The sequence below is a fragment of the Fukomys damarensis genome, unplaced genomic scaffold, assembly GCF_012274545.1.
Source record: "Fukomys damarensis isolate Sample0158 unplaced genomic scaffold, DMR_v1.0_HiC HiC_scaffold_4, whole genome shotgun sequence".
In the NCBI taxonomy this organism is placed as follows: Eukaryota; Metazoa; Chordata; class Mammalia; order Rodentia; family Bathyergidae; genus Fukomys; species Fukomys damarensis.
In genome coordinates this window covers 48,528,611-48,551,081 of record NW_022900916.1, presented here as the reverse complement: position 1 = coordinate 48,551,081, position 22,471 = coordinate 48,528,611, and the positions used below count along the sequence as shown (strand labels likewise).

At 35.7% G+C, this 22,471-nt stretch overlaps 1 protein-coding gene across 1 annotated transcript in view; it reads left to right on the top strand.

Moving 5' to 3' along the window:
- The first annotated feature begins 68 nt into the window (after positions 1 to 68).
- The window catches only part of Cftr (CF transmembrane conductance regulator), a 177,009-nt gene continuing 154,606 nt past the window's right edge, over positions 69 to 22,471 (top strand). The window contains exon 1 of the mRNA XM_010621897.1: positions 69 to 227. Within this exon, the coding sequence (XP_010620199.1) occupies positions 175 to 227 (53 nt within the window). The 5' untranslated portion in view covers positions 69 to 174. The remainder of the gene's footprint in view (positions 228 to 22,471) is intronic.

Genomic DNA, 22,471 nt, shown 5'->3' with positions numbered 1-22,471 from the left:
GAAGGAGCCGGAGGAGAAAAGGGAGGCGTGTGTGATGGGGGTGGGTGGCGGGAGTTGGAAGCAAATGACATCACGGCAGGTCAGAGAAAAAGGGGTGAGCGGCAGGCACGGGAGGACTTGGGCGCTTGGCATCAGGAACGGAGCCCGGCCTGCCCTGCAGGGGCCCGAGAGACCATGCAGAAGTCGCCTCTAGAAAAGGCCAGCGTCGTCTCCAAACTTTTTTTCAGGTGAGAGGCGTCCAGTGGATCTTTGGAAGGACACGTGCCCGTAAAAGAGGAGGGAGTGAATATGGGTAGAGTTTGGGGGAAAGAGAAGTGGGGTTTTGCTGTTTTGTTTTTTGAAGATACACTGTCATTCATTATTTTGAAAGAAAATGTGGGTGTTGTGGAATAAAATTGCATTATGATTAAAGAATGAACTGAAGCTAATGGTTTGCATAGAGAGCAAAATCTATTTGCAACTGAGTGTCAGTTGACCCAAGACCCAAATATGCTGCGGTGCAATTGATTGATTTCTTTCTTTCTTTTTTTTTTCTTCTGAGAAACATAAATTGTAAAGTTCTTAATAACAAATTTATAAGTTCGGTCCTTTTTCTGCTCCCGTGACTTAGAAACTTGTCTTCTTGCAAATCTGCAAGTCTCATGCCTGCATGTAGTAGGTGCTCAGAAAACATTTATTGACTGAATTTGGAAAAAATTTGCCGGGAAGGAGGTGCTTCAAGTTTTTATCACGATACAGAGTAAATCTAACACGTATTTACCACAATTCCACTATTCTTCTTTTTAAGAAGGAAAACAAATCTGTTGAAACATGTAATTTAGACCAGAGCGAATATTGTGAGATTTACATTTAAAATGGAAGTCAGCATTACCATGGAAATGTGAAGCTATGGGTACAGGTGCTGAGGCTCTATACAAATGACATTTAATACATTATATTACCTTGTATTAATAAACTGTGTCACTTACTTGGCATACGGTGAGCCGTAAAAGCTACCAACTTCATCTAGTGAGGTTTTTAAAACCAGGGTTTAAATTTGGAGTCTTGGGCGGAGTGCGATTAAATGCTGCCTTCATCTTTGAAGTGTTCTTTGGGTACTGTATCTACTTTGTTCCCGCTATTATATTTGTGTGAATGAATGGATAGGCACAGCTCTCTCGTGGGACATTACTTGACTCGGATTCCTCCAGTGAATGAGCATACTAAAGTATAAGAAAAGTCAAATATGTTATAAACGTGTCCGTCTACACATGGGTGGGGAAGCGGAAGGTATTCTTTCTCATCTCTCTGATGTTCAATTCTGTGCGTGTGGAGTAAGCCTGGAATTCAGGTGCTAAAGAGAAGCTCTTGTCCACTGAGGGAGAGCTCCTCCCTGCGGATGGGAGAGAAGGACTTGAATCACCTTCATATTAACATTTATAGAATCTTTTGTTAATTAATCTACAAAATTGATGCATCTTTTCCTCTGTTTTCCTGTACTTATAAAATAAGAATGTGAATTGGTATAAATTGCAGGCTTTTTGTTAGAACACTTTGAGATACGTAAATGCCAATCCATCTAAAATGCAGTTTTCAGAAGAATGAATACCTCATGGTTACTTCTAAGTACTAAGGAACTTCAAAATTGCTCACCTGTCACTGTGTTTTTTACATTTTCTTTTTAAAGATCACCTACTATATTTTAAAAAATGCTCATAGGTTGATTTGAGAAGAAAATGAAATTTTAATAGCTATTCAATTTTTAAGAGCATATTCATTTCTGTTCTTCAAACTACTTCATAAATGTGTTTTCAAAAGTTAAATTCCTACTATTTATAGGAACTGACAATCACCCAAAGTACCAGTGATTATAAACTTTCCTCTGGACTATAATTCTAAACTGGTAAAAACTTATTTTCTGTGTCGGCTAGGTAATATTACTTAGTGGTCAAAGGTGGTGGTAGGCTTTGGGTTCATATTGTTTTGACTCAAATTCCAGATCTAGTACTTAGTAGCTGTGTGACTTGAGGTGAGGCTCTTCACATCCCTGTGTGACTTGACCTTTACAACTTTGAGACTGATAAGTAATTATGACAAAAGGGTTAATCTGCTGAGAAAATGTATATCTATTAAAAGTTAGCTGCTATTATAATTGTTGTCCTTAATTGACACCTTTTTACATTCTTTACATTACTTTGGGCCTTGTTTACCTAAGATGATCAATTCCTCTCTGTTGAGTATAATTTTGTGATTATCCATCTGTATATACAGTGAATGGGCCTGTTAGAGAATTAAAGCAAATCTCCATTATAATGGCCTCATGAGATACTTAGGCAGAAAGTCATATGCTTTTGTCATATCTTCTTAAATGCCTTAGAACTTTACTTTCTGAAGATGATATCATATTTATAGTCATAGAAGATTAAAACTATTATAAGCAGATGGATTATAGATTATATTATTCTTTATTATTCAGGTTTTGTTGCTGGAAAATCAAAACGTTTGGGAAAAAGTCCAAATACTTTCTTAATTTTGCAAAGTTTGCACATCATGTAGAAAATTTGAAATATTTTGGAACTATCTTAATGAATAATATAAAATGATTTATCATAAAACTTTGTCATTCATGAATGTATAGAAAATAAGTACAATAAGTTGAAGTTCTCATAGAAACATTTATGAAATAACATTTTTTTTTGTACTATGTATTGAACCCAAGTCCTCCACACTGAGCTACACTCTAGTCCCTTTTTAAATTTAATTTAATTTTAAGACAGGCTCTCTGTAAATTGGCCAGGGTAGGCACAAACTTGTGATCCTCCTGCTTCATCCTCCTAGAATGATGAGATTAAAGACATGTGTCACCACACCTGACTGCGATAAGATATTTTTAAACTAGAGGCGCTATATATGCATGATTCATATATAAGTGAGATTGATTTACAAATATTTACCAACAGTATCTATACTTTTCTATTTTGGGAAATATTTCAATTTTATACTTTCTCATAACTTTAAATATATTATTTTTCTCCTTCTTTTCCCCAAAACCCTGAATTTTCCATATTGTTTAGTTGTTAGATTTTATATTAAACCATATATTGGATAATAGAAATTGAATTTTCCTCATGGTGTTCATTCCAAAAGTCTTTATCTACTCTTAAGGAGCCAGAGAAGCCTCACAGAAATCAAATGTTAAATGCTATACATCTCTTAAAAGACAGTACAGGGTCTTCCCATAAACTCTATAGATAAATCTCAAGTCAGATGCAAGAGTGAAATATATTAGGATTTAGGGTGGGCATTCACAAAAAATTGCATATTGTAAGTCTCAGGTTAATAGCAAGATCATTTAAGATTCTATAATTATTAATTCTATAATTATTAGAAACAAAGCAAACCATATACACTAAATTTATGTGCTATTTGGAGCCACTAGAAGAGAAACAGTGGCTCAAAATATCTACCTATGAAAACCACACTCCTTTTCTAAGCATTCTGCTTTTGATCAAAATATTTGGACCAGGCATGGTGGCCCATGCCTGTAATACCAGCTCCTTGGGAGGCTGACGCAGGAGGATTGCAATTTCAAGACCATCCTGGGCAATTTAGGGAGACTCTGTCTTGAAATAAAAGATCTAGGGATGTAGCTCACTTGTGAAATGTCCCTGAATTTAATCTCCAGTACTGGAAACGACCAACCAAACAAAATTAGATATTCTATTATGGTCTTATCTTTAAAAATATATACATTTCTTTTCCTAAGTATGTATCAAGCTCAATTCTTTGTACTCATTATCTTATGGTTATAGTTTGTGTTAGGATTGGAATCATGTTACCTAGACTGATCACTGAGACTTCCTTCTAACTTACTTTGGAATGTCTATCAAAATAAAAATTTCCATCCTAATTTACTTTTTTAACAGCCAAGTGTTACTTAAATTTAGGTATTGTCCTTCAAAAAACTGCATTACAAACTTTAAAGACAATTCTTAATGAAGAAAAATTTGAGTGCTTTGAACAATTGAAGCATAATTTATATAAGAATGTAATAAAAGTTTCATAAACAGGATATATTTTGAAGAGGACCAAACTTGTGGTTATCTAAATGGAGGCATATTGTTAAAAAACTCCATCACAATTTTCTCATAGTGACATTTTATTACATGTTTAGCACAAGTAAATCTAAAAATTATGGCTGAGCCATAAATATTATTGCAATTTATTGGGGAATATTCATAAAAATATTGCTGCAGGAAACCAGTCTACTTAAACAAGCGTCTTAGTCTGGTTTTTATCAATACACAAGGATTATCTCAAGTTTGTCTCTCAGGCAAGGCTTGGGCTATCAAATGAGAAGAAACAAATTCATGGAATGAAGAGCAGAATGAGATGAAGAACTCGTATTGCGATGTAAAACTGACATCCATTTAGTAAGCCTACAGGCAAATGCCATCAGTGAAAACAATCCAGATCTCCTTGCTTTCTCCCAGCTTTATCTTCTGTAGAAACTGTAGGTGCCTGCCTCTGGGATAGGAGCTCCTGTGTCTTGAAATACACCAACAAATGTTAACTGTACCGATTTCTCAGTACTCCTTTTTCTCTGGCTTTCTTTTATTGACCATGTTTTATTTTTTCACAGCTCAGATTTTGGAACTTAGAATATGTGTTAATTTCATGTCAGTTTTGGTTGTTTTATCTCTCAGAGTTTTGACGATATCTCCTCTACATGGTATGGCAAATTATATACATATATACATATATATATTATATATATATATATGTATATCTGTACATATACTATTTTAAAATTAAGTTCCATTTAGCTTATTTTTGTTTTAAAAAATTCCACTTTAGTTCTGTAGTGTATTTCATGAATTTTCTTATATGCTTACAACACGTAGTATGTGGTATTGTTTTAATATTCAATTCCTTCCTAAAGAGAGAAGTGGAATCTATTTTTCCTAACTGCTTCATCAATATTTTATGTTTGATGTAGCAATCAAAATATTCCTCAGAGCCTACTGATACACAAGGGAAATCATGGCTTTACAGTTTTCTGTTATGTTTTATGGGAGGAAGTAGGACTTAGTGTCATAATATTCAATACATAAATGTTGAAACTTGTTTGAGGTCCTTGAATGAACACTGCTATAAAATATATTATTATTGTTAGTGTCCTTTACAAGAACCTATAATTTCAGTATGATAGAGCTATAATATAAGTATAGGATTGCCAAACCATCAGGGAAGGGTGTTAACCATTTAGCATGCAGTTATGTGTTGTTTGTCAAAACTTTAAAAACACCTCTGACTCAGCAGCAATTTTGGCCATTTTGACTCCTGACGCATCTTGTGTAGGGCATTGGCCTGGAGCAAAATCCCAGAGTTGCAATGAGGTCAAGAGGGGAAAACAGACCATCACAGAGGTTTGATAATCTGGGGACATTAACAGAAGATTGCTTTATAAATATGTCAGTTACATTATCACGAGCAAAACATTATTATTTCAGTTGTTTCTCTTCAGGTCCTAAGAATGAATGTATCCTATAGTTGTTTCAGTTTGAAATTAGTATTACAATGTGGTTTTATGTAGAGTTTTGTTCAGCAGAGAGCTTGAGCAAGAAGCCTATAAAAATTTAATTTACTAATAGATTATTTGATGTAGAGAATTACATTACTATAGAACTCTGGAAAAATCTGGTTTCCACAGCTTGTTTCCAAGTTGCAAAGCTTGCCAAGTTTGCTATTTTTTTGTGTAGCTCCATTAACTTGCTACTATCCTTTGCCATCAATGACTCTTTCAAATTTTAAAGCCCTAGATGCTAGGGCCTTCTCTAATTTTTTGAATATTATGCATATCATTTCATGACTCTTGCATAGAATTGTTTAATAATTGTTTAATAATTGTGTGTGTGATGAGAATGAGTCTGTGGTGACCAATTCTAGAGACCTACACACATCGTAAGTTGATAACATTCAACAGTCCCGCAATGGCAGCATCATTTAGAAAAGAGAGGGAAAAAATATCGCCGGGGGTTTAGCTCAGTGGTGCTACTGCCTGCCTAGCAAGCACAAGGTCCTGTGTTTGAGCCCCAGTGCCAAAATAAAAAATAAAAATAAAAAAGAGAAGGCAAATGAAGCAGAACTGTGGACAAATTTTTAATGCTTAGAGCACTTGTTACACGAAACTTTTCTTCTGACTCTTATGACTTGGCTTTTGTGGGCCAGCTTACTGGCTAATTCCTTGCTTGTAGGGTAAGGGAGACATTTGAAGATCTTTGCTATGTCTTTAGAGGATTGTCAGGAAGTTGTACCCTGATATAGTCCGAGAATTCTCTCAGAGCTCGGAGTAATACTTCTTCCTTACAGGTCATGATTCTGGGCGGCTTGAAGGATGCTCACATTCATTTATTCACCACCTTCTGTATTTTGTGCATAGCATTAAGAAGGTAAAGGTGACTGGGAAAAATTGTTCTAATCTTCATGGAATAAATTCTCTGTATCACATGAGTTGAAAGGCTTATAAAAAGGAGGTTTGTCAGTAGGAGTTATACAAACAAAGGAATATGATTTAGGGGATGAGTTAAGGAAATTTAAACAGAAAACCAACAGATTATGTATAAGAATGTTAGGAAGAGGAAGCAAGGCGCCTTCAAAGAATTCAGACAAGGTCCCTGAATTCCTCCTGAAAACTGTGACAGAGATCTGTGAGAGATAAGTCTGGAAATTTGTGAGAGATAAAGGACTTGGTAAAGTTTTTTTTGAGCATTATTAGACTGCAAGTGAAAAGTTACAGATTTTAAGGAGAGGAATGACAAGCCCAACTCAGTGGCATTGATTGTAGTTTTGCAAATGAAATGAGTTTAAAGAGTCGCTGTAGGGATAGAGAGAAAGAGATGGATTTGAAAGACATTTTGGAAGTAAAGTTAACAGGTTTGTTATTGATTAGAAGTGCAAAGTGAAGAAGAGAGAAGAATCAACGATAATGTCCACATTTGCTCATTTGGATAACAGGGTAGATGGTGGTACTGTGTATTGAGTGAGTCAGTCAATTCAGTTGAAAAGAAGGCCTGGTGTAGGAATGGAGAAGAAGTCCTTTGAAGATAGTTGATGTCTCTCTAAAATGAAAAAAGGAATTATACACATGGCTTAAGGCCAGGTAATATGGTTCTTTTCTTTCTTTTGTTTTTCTTTTTTTGGTACCGGGGATTGAACTCGGGACCTTGCACTTGAAAGGCAGGCAGCAGCACCACTGAGCTAAATCCCCAGCCCCAAGGCCAGGTAATATGGTTACTTGAAAATAGTCTTGGACTTCAGTGTACATTTTTTCAGTATCGAGGGAACTTCTACCTTTCACCACATTTGCTTTTTTTCCTACTCCCTTTCACCCAATACTTAATAGAGTTACTGTCTCTCTCCACAGAAGTCAATAGATAGCTTGTTTACATCAACTGTGAAGCATGCAGAAAGCAAATAAATCTCTCATAGATTAGTTAGATCATGGAGCCAACTTGGACCAGTGTCAGTAATACGGCTATATATTAGCTGTTTACATAGATTATTTAATTTACAGCATTAAATATATAACTACAATGAAACTTAGAATTTTATTCACTGTGTTGAGCTGATATTGAAATTGAAATGCATACATAGCTATCCTTATAACATCAGAGCTTTTTTTTTTTTTTTTTTTTTTATTTTTTTTGAAGCATATATAGTGATTTGAAGATTCAAAACAACAATTTATTACACATTCACCTTATTCTGTTTTTATTGAAATTTTTATTTTTTATTTTTTATTTTTATTTTTTTGTACTGGGGATTGAACCCATGACCTTTGCATTAAGCTGCATCCTTATTTTGTTTGGTTTTTTATTTTAAGACAAGGTTTTGCTACATCTCTAAATTGCCCAGGCTGGGCTTACTCTTGCAATAGTTGTGTCATAGTCTCCCAAAGGGCTGTTACAGGCATACACCACCATTCTAGTATTTTTGATGATGTGATTTTTCTCTTTGGACTAGAAAGATCATCATAAATGTCTATAGATTTTAACTCTTATACCACTTAATGAAAGAAAACCACAATTTCTGAATTATACAATTGTTGACTGTGCAAAGAAAATCTCATATGTTAAAATAAATGATTCCAAAGCCACCAATATAATTTTACAACAAAAATTGTTTGATGTATTTTGAAAATTTAAAAACTTCCTAAATGTGAATATAATGTAATTTCATTTAGACAAATGTGTCATCAAAAAATACAATGAATGTTTAAATTTTAATTCACCTCAGCATATTCCCTTTGGGTTTGAACACAGGTATCCCATTGCTCTTATCACTTTCTGAAGCAGTTCAGGAAGTCCTCTTTCATAAATTTCTTTAGTTGGGCTGTTGTGGCTGCCTTGATTTAATGAATCAATTCAAAATGTTTGCCTTTCATCATCACTTTGACTTTGGGAAAGAGCAAAAGCTTTAGAGCAGTGATTTTCAAATTATGGTCTGCTAATTTATGTACGGGCTCCAAAATATACTTAATTCATATATACATACTATAATGCATATATAAAATAGCATCTATATATCATATTAAATACACAGCTTCCTAGATTCTCCTTTATACCTACTAAATCAAAATCTCTAGGAGAGAACTACTAAAATATTTCATTATTTTTGAACATTCTATGTGGTTATTTTTATCTGCTAAAATCCAAAAATCATAAGGTCATCAGGTCAATCTTAAGAAAATGTGTTTAGATAGCCTCAGTACGTTTCAGCCTAGGTTGGCATAGGAAGCTGCTGGAAATCTGCATCCCAATTCCAGAGATTTGCAATTACTGTGTCTGCAGTGGGGTCTAGGAACTTGCACCTTTAAGAATTACAGTCTCTCCTCCTCCCTGACCGCTTTTGATATTGGTAGTATATGGATCTGATTTAAAACACTGGACTAAGGAAAACTTTTATATTCAGGGATATCATTCATAAAAACTGGGAATTTTTTTTTTTTTTTTGTACCAGAGATTGAACATAGGGACTTTGCACTCAGCTTCTCCCCAGACTTTTTGATTTTTTAAAAGATTTTTGAGACAGGGCCTCACTGAGTTGCCTAGGAAGAGCTTTAAATCACAGTCCCCCTTCCTCAGCCTGCTGGAGTGCTGGAATTATAGACATAAACCACAGCACCCATATCTGCGGAATGTTTTTAAAAATTCGCAGGCCTCAACCCATTGTGTTTCTGATTCAGGAGATCTAAGAAAGGGCTTGGTGTACAGTGAAAAAAAGCTCCAGGAAGATTCTTATCTATGGTCTCAGTTAAAAAAAATATTGATAAAACAGGAATAAAAAAAAACTGTCACAGATTAATGTGTTTATAGAATCTCCATTTTAGGTCATTAATGCAAGGTTGGAAAACTCCAGATTTGGAGACAAGACAGGATTGTACCAACAAAATTGTAGAATGTGAGATATGAGGTTATTTCTTCTTCTCCCATTCCCTTAACCTTTCCCAGTAGTCCTCTTCATTTGTCAACCTCAGAGTACGAGGGAGTTCTGAAAGTTAATCACTCTTCAGTAAAGTCACAGTAGAAACATAGAAATAGTTCAGCTTGTCATAGAATTGAGTATTTTTTCTTGAGTAGTTTTTGATGTCTGTGATTTTGCCTCCAAACATTTATTAATCTCTTTCTACATGTCAGGTAATGCATAATATCTCAATGAATGCTTTGAACAATTCTGGATTCATTCTACAGAAATATGTGGTTTAGATAGGTTAAAGAGTTTACAGAAGCTCACCCCGGTAATTACTGCAAAATCAGAATGTGAATTTAGATTGGTCTAAATCTAGAACTCTCCTCTTAGAGTGCACTATATTGCCCACAAACCTAGAACGGAATTGGTTAACTATATATCACTTGATTTTATATAGATTTTAAATTTTTCTTGTCTTTCAAATTTACTGTTTTTAATGCAGTCATCAGATAAAGAATATTATTTAATGAGGCATCAGACTTTGTCCTTCTTGGAAGGAACAGAGAAGCATGCCCTCTGCTTAATCACTGCAGGTGCTCTGCGGAGGTTCCTGTAACAAGCTACTTCATGGCAGGGGAGTGGGTGTTGTCTTGAATAATGAAAGTTGAGGTCAGCCGAAAACATGCCTGAAGCTAGCCATTGTCACATAGCAATAGCACAGTTGCAAAACACTTGATCCAGGTACACTTTGATTTGTGCCATTCAGGTACTGGCCATCAACCTTCCCGCCCTTTTTAAAAATTTTTTCTTTCTCTGAAATCCATCTTCCTATCATTTTCCATGCCCTTAAACATACCAAGCCAGCCTTTCTCTTGAACTTTCACATTTTTTTTTTTTTGGTACGGGGGATTGAACTCGGAACCTTGTGTTTGCAAAGTAGGCGGTGGCATCACTGAGCTAAATCCCCGGCCCTGAACTTTCACATCTTCTCTAATCCACTCAGCTCTACTCCTCAGCTGTGTTCCTGGGCAATCACTTCTTTGTTCTCTCACCACTTCCCATCCTTCTTCGGTGCTTACTATGACCACCGTCCTTTAGATTTTCAGTGTTCATGTCGTCTATCAATATTTTTTTATTTGTTCTATTTTTTATTTTACAAGGCTGAAGGATGGTAAAGCCACCTGCCAGACAGTTCTTCTACTCAATACTTGATACTTTGAGCATAAAAAACTTTAGATTTTATTAAAGCAATGGCTTTCACTTTATTTATTTGTTTAAGAGGAAAGGTTTATTTCAGTTAGTAGAGGTTTCAGGAGATAGTTGGCTGACTCCAAGGCAGGATGGCATGGCCGAGGAGAGTCAGTTTCCGGCAAGGCTGGCAGGCAGCAGGAAGCAGTGAGCCTACCTTCTTTCTGTCCCTTTACATTCTATCTTGGTAATAAACCTACTGGTTGGTGCCACCACACCCAGAATAGGGATTCCCTCTTCAGTAAATCCATTCAGCCAAACCCAGAATTATGTTAATCCATAGGGGACTAATCCTGTATCACTACCCGTGATCTAGCCACTTTCCTACAGCCCCACCTATGAGGGCAAGAGGCTTTGGGGCTCATCTTGGCACAAACCGTAACATTCCACTCCTGGCCCCTAGAGGACTCATGTACATCCCTTTATGCAAAATGCATTTAGTGCATCTCTAGAGTTGTCGAAGTCCTTGCAGTTTCAGCACTGCTGAAAAGCCCATGTCCAAATTCTCCTCTGAGATTTAAGGCAAACTCCTTGCTGTGAGGCCTGTTTGGTATGTGTGAGTGATGTGGGTGTAAGGATGAAGCTGGGCTGTGGGGAGCTCACCAGGCTCTGCCATTTTCCAGTTTTGAAAAAGTAATACATACTTATATTCAGGTGAAATCTTCTCAGGCACTATGATATATACAAATATAAGTGATAATAAAAGAAAATAGCTTTTCACAAACACAAAAATATAGTTAATTTCCACTTCAAACTAAAGGCTAAAGTGATTATATAAGATTTTATGCATAATTTTATTGGCCCTATATATTTGTTTTCTCCATAATATTATGTTTCTGAAGTTGAGATGCCTCTTAAAATAAAATAAAAAAAAAGGGCCAGGAATTTAGCTCAGTGGTTCTGTTACCTTCCTTGCAAATGCAAGGTCCCAAGTTCGATCCCCAGTACCAAAATAAATAAATAAATAAATAAAGAAAGAAAGAAAGAAAGAAAGAAAAGAAAAGAAAAGAAAAACCTTTCCAGTCATTAGTCCAGTCATACATTATAATATGGAAACTTAGCAATACATAAGTGGAAAATATTTCTTCATTTGGTGACTTCATTTGAATTTTTTTGCATAGTCTCACAAGGTTGACTTTTACCTAAATTTACTTTGTTGCTTGATATTTTGAAGAAAGATTACTTTGTGATAGTTTTGAAAGAAACAGGTAATATTTAGTCTGAAGTTTGTCTGGCATGCCACATGGTATAATTAAAGTAGAAATTACCCAAGCTCAGCATTTCATTGTGCCTTGATATTATACTGCTTTCTCCACAGGTGAAGGTGATGTGAATTCAGCTTGTCACTGTACTCCTATTCATAGACATGAAAGATCAAGAATGATTCAGAAGAATTATTTTTGACCTGAATGTGAATAAGGCTTAGACAATTTTAATTATGATACCAAAGAAGAAAGTGATAGGTGATTGTGTGAATAAGTATATAGTAATGTTCATTTCTAAAAACTGTGTGTAATGTAATGTTCCTTTTGAAAACGCAAGTGTTAAATTGACTGTGAGTCTTATAATCAGTGTCACCTTAGAGTGTATAAGCATGATAAAGCATTATAAAACCATGATAGTATCATCTGTGGCTGGTTACCTATCATTTCCTGGGTGTTGCACAGCTCTTTCTTATGCTGTGATGAGACCTTGTGTGGAGCAGATGTGCTGGAGACTTGGTGGCCAATTAAGTGAGCATGGCTCATGGGTGTTGTGCTGTCGTGCTCACTTGGGCAATGCAGAGGTAACCAGTAAAGATTACAATAGGCTTAAATATGTGCAGAGAGTAGTCCGGGAAGCTCTTCTGCATAGCGTACACTACATGAGTTAGCCTGGCAGCTACGGATAATGTTTCCATGACTCCATCATGCTAAAACTGGCATATAACACATTTTAGAATTTTATTCTGATTTTAACAATAAAACATATTAAAAATATTGACATTTCAAATCAAAATTTGGTGAATTCTGTGCAGTATCTTAGGGAAATGGAGACATTGGACCTCATAGTATGAAAACCACTAAATTAGTTTTTCCCTTACATTGGTTGTTCCTGACCTTCCTTTGAATTCTACATTTTACCCATCTGTATTCTTAGAAAATGAGCCACATTCTGCTTCATGTCTTTCCTCATAGGTTTTTTAGGTAAGAATAGAGGGAGAAGCATGTACTTTGGAATCAGACTTGGCTAGACTCCTCACTTTGTGACTTATTAACATTGTGGTCTTAGGCAATTTACTTAATCTTTCTACTACTCAGTTATTCTCACTGGTACAATGTATTATTCTTATCTTAATATGGCCTACCAGTATTTTGATATCTAACAGTCTTAAATGCTTACTCTGTATATTAGCCAGGGTTCTTCAGAGAAATAAAACCAATAGTAAATGCATTTATTTAATATATGTGATTTGCTATAAGGAATTAAGACATGGTTATGAAGGCTGGCTGATAAGTCAGGATTGGCCACTGGAGACCTAGGAAAACCAATATTCCAGTTCCAGTTCAAAGGCATTCTGCTAGAGAATTCTATTTTGTTTGAGGAGGCCAATTCGTTTTAATTCAGGTCTTCAATTGACTGGCTGAAGCTTTATCTACTTGGAGGTACAATCTGCTTTATCCAAAATTCACTGATTTAAATGTTAATCTCATTCCAAAATACCTTCTCAGGTGACACATAAAATTAACCGTCACCCTCTGTTAGCACTTATCATGCATTTAGTGACAGCAAATAATGGCAAATATAGAATAGTTCTTTAGAACTGACAAACACTATTTTTCTTTTTATTTATTTATTTATTTTTGGTACCAGGGATTGAACTCGGGACCTTGTGCTTGCGAGTCAGGCGGTGGAACCACTGAGCTAAATCCCTAGCCCTGACAAACACTGTTATCAGCTACCTCATTCTTATTATAATGAACACTTTCTCATTTTTCTGCCGAGACTCCAAGAAAGCACCTCTTTTCTCTAAATTTAACCCTCTTCTCCTGTGACCTAGACCCAGTGTCTTCTCTAAATTCTGGAGATCACACTCCCACCAAAATGCCCATGTTCAAGGCTATGTTTGTAGCTTTGCCAGTGACTTTTACCTCCAACTTTTGACTTTAAATACTCAGATTATTCTCTGTGAGCTTTGTCCAGTTTTTCTGTTGTTTCTCTGTGAGCATTGTCTAGTTTTTCTGCTTAGGGCCAAAATAGTTTTCTGGGGCTGCCATAACAAACTGTCATAAAGTAGTTGGCTTAACAACAGAAATTTATTGTTTTATTGTTCTGAAGGCTGGAAGTCTAGCATTTAGGTGTTGGCAGTTTTAATTTTTTCTTAGGGCTGCAAGGAAGAGTCTGTTCTGTGCCTTTCCCTTGGTTTGCTCGTAAATCTTTGCACTCTCTGACTTGAAAAGGTGTCATCCTGATCACTGTCTTCATCTTCACGGTGTTCTCCCTCGTATTTGTCTCTCTGTCCTAATTTCTTCTTTGAAAAAGGACAACCATCATATTGATTAAGGCCCACTCTAGTTACTTTATTTAGCTTGAACACCTCGGTAAAGACCCTATCTCCAAATAAGGTCAAGTACAGGTGATAGGACACAACAGTTTTGGGGGAGACAATTTAACACACAAAAATCAGTAACAGCCTTCCGGCACAGAGTGAGATTGGGAAGTATTTGAAACCATAGAATACCATACAGATAGTGGGTTCTAATAATTTATGAAACCTTTTGAAAGCTATTTGTACCTCATCTATAATGATACATAGCATGGAGACCATGCAGAGGATGTCAAGTGACCTGATATGGAAATGATCAAGGAGAGCCATAATAAGAGACAGTTTCTCTTGAGAAAACTGAGTAATGACTTTCCATTTATGAAACTTTGGTACATCTGTGTTAAGAATAAGATCAAGGCCAAATATTAGGAAGAATGCTTTGATAGTGAAAAGTGTTACATATTAAAACATTTTATTGAGGACAATCAAATAATCTTGGCTGGAGGCTTTATAGGATAATCTGCTCTAAGTTATGTCTCAGAAAAAAGGAGGAAATGTTATTAGAGCACGGCCCCTGGGAAAGTACAGATACATCACATTTACACTGTATTTACCATAGACTTAAAAAATGTTTTGAGCTGGGTGTGGGGCACATGCCTGTAATCCCAGCTACTCAGGGTGTTGAGGCAGGACAACTACAAGTTTAAGACTGCAGTAATTTAGTGAGACCTTGTCTCAAAATAAAAAGGATTGGAGATGTAAGTCAGTGGTAAAGCACTTGCCTACCATTCTTGAGGCCCTAGATTCAGTTCCCATTGCCACACACACACAATAAAAACAAAAACAAAAAATTTTAAAAAATGCTTTTGACTAGGAGTAGTGGCTAAGAAAGGTCTATTTGCAATCAGTGTGCTCACATGAACTATAAACATACCATATTTATGGAATTAATTAACATATTAACTAAGTTTCTAATCTGTCTGGTGCACTGAACAAAACAATAGAGATAGAAAGATAAATGTTACACCCGTATACTCAATAATTTAGTCTTATGAGGGAAATAAATTAGCAAACAAAGTGTGATGTGGTAATATTAATTCAACAGTTGAAAAATTGGATGACAATTATGGACAATTATGGCCATGTCCTATGGTAGGTGCAAGAATACAGAAGTTAAAAAGTTCTGTAGGGTATTTCTCATACAGTCCAGTGTGCTTTAATGATTAGAGGGGTTGATAGACAAATGGACAGACCACTTGTGATAGAGGATCAGGTGGAGGAAATCATACACAGAAGCAATGGCACAATTAAACCCAGCCTAAAGAAAGAGCCACCCATACATAATTTTTATAAAATTATTTCAGTGCATTTAGGTTTCTTAGAAATAGAAGTGAGATTTTACTTCAAGGAAGTCATTAATTTTTCTTCATTGTGACCTGAACCAAAAAATTCCATGCCTGGTGATGGCAAGAATCCTTTTAAAAATTAAGAGCTACCTTATTATCAATGGTTTCATCCAGTGAGAGCTCCTGCAGAGTTCAAAAGGAAGAGAGTCTGGCTCAGCGTTTCCTTTAAAGTTCATTTTCCTAAAATGTGAATGGAAACAAGATCATGGCATTTCCAGGTCAAATGAAACCTCTTAAATGGCCATAAAAATGATTTTTCACTAAACTGCCATGATTTGTTTATGATTTATGCTTTTAATTACCTGATTTCCAAAGTAAATATCTTGAACTTCTAGATTGCTCACTAGGAACAATTAATGAATAAATCATCCACTATTGTGTATTTTGCTTCTGAAATAACAGCATCTTCAGGTTTTAAAAAACAGATTTTAAAAATATGTTGTTGATATTTAAAAAAGATAGCCGGGCGTGGTGGCACACGCCTGTAATCCCAGCACTTGGGAGGCTGAGGCAGGAGGATCGCTGTGAGTTCGAGACCAGCCTGGGCTACATAGTGAGTTCCAGGTCAGTCTCAACTACACAGTGAGACCCTGTCACAAAAAAACCAAAAACCAAAAACCAAAACAAAAACAAACAAAACAAAACAAAATAAAAAAACCAGCCTGGTACATAGTGAGTTCCAGGTCAGTCTCAACTACACAGTGAGACCCTGTCACAAAAAAACCAAAAACCAAAAACCAAAACAAAAACAAACAAAACAAAACAAAATAAAAAAAAGATTAAGTGAAGGGAATTTTAAAAATGGCCCTTGTAGTAAACTGTGGACCAATTGCTGTCTCCAGGGTCTGCCTGTGTCTTGATTTCTTTTTCTGGAATTCACAGCGGAGACCCATGAGGGTAAGGCTGATGCCGCTCTCCTCCCCTGTACTTCTAGGGAGCTTCATTCCTGATGTCTGTCCCAGTGATATTAAAGCTTCAAGACAATGAATCCTTGGTCCCCCAAACTCAGAAACAAGATCTGAAACTTCAGTGCTGAGTCATACCATGTGTGTACACACACCTTCCCCCAAAAGGGGAAGAAAAAACAAAGACACTAAATTTATCTTTTAATTTGGAATACTTTAATATTGGTGCTTTCAGAAGTAATCATGAAGCCAGAAAAGTTAAAATGCCACAAATAACCAAATTCCATATTAAATTTGAAGATGGGATATCATTTGCAGCAGAGAAGCCTGAATCCAAGTCCATGAAGCTTTTTGAAGCCTTCTGAAAAATAAACATGAGCAACAGCAGTATAACAGTGGGCCGGGGATTTAGCTCAGTGGTTCTGCCGCCTCCTCATAAGCTCAGGGCCCAGAGTTTGATCTCCGGTACCAAAAACAAACAAACAGACAAACAGTAGTATAACAGTATCACAGAGTGTATACAAATTAAGCAGAAGAAAAAAAGATGAATAAATATTGTAGAATTGATGGGTACTCTGTCTGGCTAGATGATTCTAAGCAGAATCCTAGAGACCATTCTCTTCATAAGTGATGAACTGTTCAAAAATCTTCAATTTTAGGGCCTGGGGATTTAGCTCAGTGGTTCTGCCGCCTGCATTGCAAGCACAAGGTCTCAAGTCTGATCCCGGTACCCCGCAAGAAAGCATCAACTTTATATTCCCGGTTCAGCAATTCTCTCAATGTTATTTTGGAGTATGATCAAACATTTATGAAGTCACTTCCAGCCTCCGTTTTACCATTACATTCATCATGCCAAATCAGCAAATAAATAAACATCCTTAAACAAACTATCTTGGGTATAATTACACTGCATTTCAAAATTTAAATTTTGGCAAAAATTGCTTTGAGATAATAAATGGCAACCAAGTGACAGAAAGGACTTCATTAAAGTGAATTTTTTTGTACATGTAGTGAGAGGAGATTAGATCATTTGGATGTTGAAAGTCACGAGAAAGTTTAGCATGCGCTTTGTCATAACTTATGCCAAACAGCAACCTGACTTCATTGCCCAGTGCTTTTCAGAGGACCTCTGTCCCTTAGAAAGACACATCATCTCCACTTTGTGCAAAAAAGCAAGCTTCAGTGCTAGATGTTGAGTTAGTTTCACAATGGTAATCTTGGCTTGAAGAGGGAATGGCTACTTCTCTGCCAAAGGACACAGAAGCCCATTAGATTGAATGTTTACTTTTGGTTCTAGTGATGGCATCTGAATATGCCAGATGAACAGAGTCTTAGTAAGGGGTTTAAAGTTCCATAAAATGGGAGGAAACAAAAATGGGGGTAATTCTACTAGAAATATTAGAGAAATTTAATCATGAGGGAGATATCCTTATATCACGTTTGTGAAGTGCATTTTAATTCTACTTTAGGAAGAAGGCAGATGGAACTGTGTTCTGTCTTTCCCTTTCAGCTCCCCTTGGGAGTTTGGGAGATATTATCACAATCTGTTCAAATAATTTTCCCCTTTTCTTCTGCCTGCCTTCAACATTCTTGGGATAGTTAGAATTACCCAGATTATGTGGGCTATTTCAAATTTATGGTTGATATTTTAGATTATAAGAAAATTTCCACTGCATTTAAATCAGTTTATACAGAGTAGTTTAATTTCTACTTAGACTCTTAACTTTTCATTATTTTATGTATAAAGGAAGAAGGCTATGAGGCTTTGGGTATATTAATGTGTCAGTCTTATGAAAAATGTCCTGCAATGGTGGTTTGAATTTGCTATCTTATTTCATTTTATTTGGCTAGTTAGATAAAAGGTAACACTAAATACTGTGGAAGCATGATTGTTTTATACAAACAAAATTATTTTGACTTGAAAAGATCTGATATCTGACACCTTCATCTTAAGGTTTAGTAAATTAAAATGTCAGATGGTTCTGTTGTAGTAATAAAAGTCAAATGTCAAGTAAGAATGGTTATAAGCTTTAATTATTGGTATTAAGAGGACAAGTTTTATGAAAATTAAAGTGGTAATAGTGGGTATAGTTGACAAATTTTTATTTGACAGAATTACATGTCATTCTATATAAAATTTGAAGTTTTGTTTTAAGAAATAAAATGGACCAAATACAGTATGATAATATGTATGTGCTTAAAAATCAATATATGGGCTAGGGATTTAGCTCAGTGGTTCCATCATCTGCCTCACAAGAGCAAGGACCTGAGTTTGATCCTCAGTACAAAAAAAAAAAAAACAATATATAGCATTTTCTCCCTGATAAAAGCCCAAACTTCTTATATAGTTCAGTGGACAGAACAATGTTATCTAGGATGGTAGGACGTCTTTTATTTTTCCAGTTAGCTTAAAACTTACAAGTTCTAAACCTCTGTATACATTGAGTCTCCGCTATTTCATAATTTAAAAATAAATTTTATTATTTGTAATAAAGTACAAAGTGATTATATTCATTGTGAGGAGTTGGTACATAATGCATCTTAATTCTTTTCTTACTTTCCCTTCTACTTCATAATTATTAATTATCTAGTTTCTGCTAGAAATAGAACTTTGAAAACTATTGGAATTGCTAAACAGAACAACTTATAAGCAAAAGCTTATGAATTTTGGTTATTCCTGGTGAACCTGCATTGTCACATTTCTTGTGGAAGAAATTATGGAGGTGAAAATCTTGACCAGGCACTCTTAAATTCTGTCCAAGTCTGTTGCATTTACTCAGGATTATTCAAAAGGAAGTGTGGCTGAAATTTTGTATTAATTAATATTTCATAAAATGTCTAAATATAGCTGTCTGGTTTATTTTGTTTTGTATTTCTAATATCAGCCTGAAAATGGAGCACTCATTGGTAGGGCAGAAATTTCATTTAATTTTATTGGTTTAAACTCACAGAATAAAATCTTTCTGTAATATGACTGTGGTGATTACAGTCAGCCTGAAATTAATGGATTTTAGCATTTGTAATTTATCTAAAACCAAATTTCAATTTTGGGACACAAATGTAGGTTTACTGTGGTGAAACTACCAGGAAATATTAAATAACATTAATGATTATAGGTGGTGAACTTGGGTCTTTATACTACTGAATTTTGTTTGGTTTGATGATGTTGGGCTATGGCATGATTAAAAATCAAAAGCAGATGTCATGCTGTAACATAGTTTCTTAAAAAGGACAGAGAATGCAGAAAGCTTTTTATAAAAGCAGCCCACAAATTGTGTTACTTTGAATTGAGCTGAAAACTCATTTATAGGAATTGTCATTAGATCTAAGATAAAGCTAAAAAGAGTTGTCTACATTTTTGAAGAGATTGAGGAGAATTTTTAATTTTTTGAAAATGCGTTTCCTGTTCTATTGGTAGTAAAATACTGTTTACTTGTAAAGGTACAGTTATATTTTAATAATTTAGAGCTTTACTATAGGCAGAACATATTTTTTTTACGAAATCTTCTACAGGTCCCTTTATCTCCTCCATAGCACCATACGCTTGTTCTAAGCCTTTCAAACATTTGGTTGTCAGTGATCTGCTGTGCTTGGCTTTTCCTAGCTGAGCTAATGATTAAATATTCAGTAAATTTGTGAGCTGGTTGCTAAACACAGCAATTATTAGACATTAAGTTATTTAAGCTTATAATTAAATATATTACATTAAAACAATAGTTATAAAAACTCAAAAGTGATCATTTTCTGATTATTTTACATATTACTACTCTCTTCACTGTTGAGGTTATTTGTGTTCACTGTACCTGAGTGGTGGATGTGTTATAATAGGTAATCTCTTCCCACTCTGTGTTCAAGGATTTCATATTTGGTAGCTTGAAATGGTAAGATAATTTATGCTACAGTAAATGGCTGATGAAAGATTTTGCTTTTATTTTATGGAAAGGAGATTATTAACTATTGGCTTGTACATCAAACCACTGTGTGCAGCTGCTAGCTTTTGTTCTTCCTGCTTCCTGGTCTCTTCTCCTCTCTTCAAAATGACTTGCCATTAATTTTCTTAAATTGAAAAGGCTAAGTGTGGTAAAGGAAAGAGTGAAGGCAGATCGAAGAAAAGTCTAGGTTTTGCCATTTAGTAATTAAGATGAGTTTAGCATCTCTGAGCATGACTTCTTTACTCTTAAAATAGGGCCTTTTGTTCTGCCTATTGAAGGAAATTTCCAAATTAAAGTCATGCTGTGCTCATGGATGGAGAAAGTATTATAGGCGGCTAAGTTAGATAGAAACTAGTATATGGTCAGAGAGGGACTGACTGTCAGGGAAGTTAGCACAAAAATAAAACACCAGCATTCTGACTGGAGACACATCTGAAGAAGGCCAGGCCTCCAGATAGAGGTGTTCTGTGTTATTTTTTGGTACCAGGGATTGAACTCAGGTCCTTGTGCTTGAGAGGCAGGAGACAGAACCACTGAGCTAGATCCTCAGCTCACAAGATAGAGATGCAAGGGCCAGCTGTATGTGTCTCCCTAAGTAATAAGCAGTAACTTGGAGTGACAGTGCAACTGGAACCACCTGGCCCAGTAAGTCCAGATAGCATTAGTCACCCAGATGAGAGGCCAGAGCATCCTGACCCATCCTTTCCCAAAGAAGCCTTTGTTCTTTCTATGTAGCCTTGTTACATGACTTGTTTCCCTACTGGATCAATATTAGCTAAGTGACTACACTTTTAATCCTATAGGTTGACTGTAGTTCAACCCATGTTGTACCCACATTGTGACTTGCTATATAAATTACTCCTTACAAAGGGCCACTGTGGCAACCCACTTTGGGGACCCCTCCCATCTCTCAGGAGCTATCTCTTAATAAATCTTTCCTACTCTTAGCCTCTGTTCATTGGAATTCATTCTTTGATTTTGGGGCACACAAATTTGGCGCATTTGACATCTAGCAGATTGGGAGTTATATTTCTCCTATGTCAAAAGCTCTTTGAAAATAAGATTGCTACCCCTGTTTTTTTCTGGGCTCCTGTCACATGGAGAATTGTTTTATATCTTTTCACTTTCAGTCTATGGGCTTCTTTTTGCACTAGGTGTTTTTCTTGTATACAACATATTATTGGATTTTGCTTCTTATTCCATTTTGCCAGTCTATTTCTCTTGATTGGTGAGTTGAGGCCATTGACATTGCTGGTTATAACTGATATGTACTGATTTATTATTGACATGTTATTGGCCTTTTGTTGACTCTTTTTACTTTTTCACCTGCTCCTTTTAATTTCTTGCCTTGCCTATTTCATTTGCTCTGTTGGGCCTCATGGTGTTGTTGCCTTCATTGTCTTTTTCTAGGATCTTGTTTAGAATTGCTTGTAGTGCTGGTTTGGTATTCATGTAGTTTCTCAGGTGTTCTTTGTCGTGGAAGTGTCTTATTTCCCCCTCCATTTTGAAAGAGAGTTTTGCTGGATACATCAGTCTAGGTTGGAGGTTGTTCTCTTTTAGTACTTGAAATATCTCATTCCACGTTCTCCTTGCCCCAAGGGTTTGTGTTGAAAAGTCTGCTGTGATTCTGATGGGCTTTCCTTTGTATGTGATTTGTTTCTTTTCTCTTACTGCTTGTAGTATCTTGTTCTTCTGTTGGGTTTCTGGGATCTTGATTATTATATGTCTAGGTGTAGATTATTTTTTTTTATTGTAGCTAGTTGGGGTCCTATATGCCTAAGTTATCTGAATGTCAAATTCTTCCCCTCTGTTTGGGAAGTTTTCTGTCATTAATTCTGCAAACAACTTTTTTTAAGTCATTTGTATTTTCTCCTGCTACTTCATGTATTCCTATCAGTCTCAAACCAAAACTGAATCTAGTATTATTGATGTAGGACAGTACTGTATCATACCTCTATGAATGTAAAATATCTAGTACCTGCTTTATGATACATAGTAGGGACC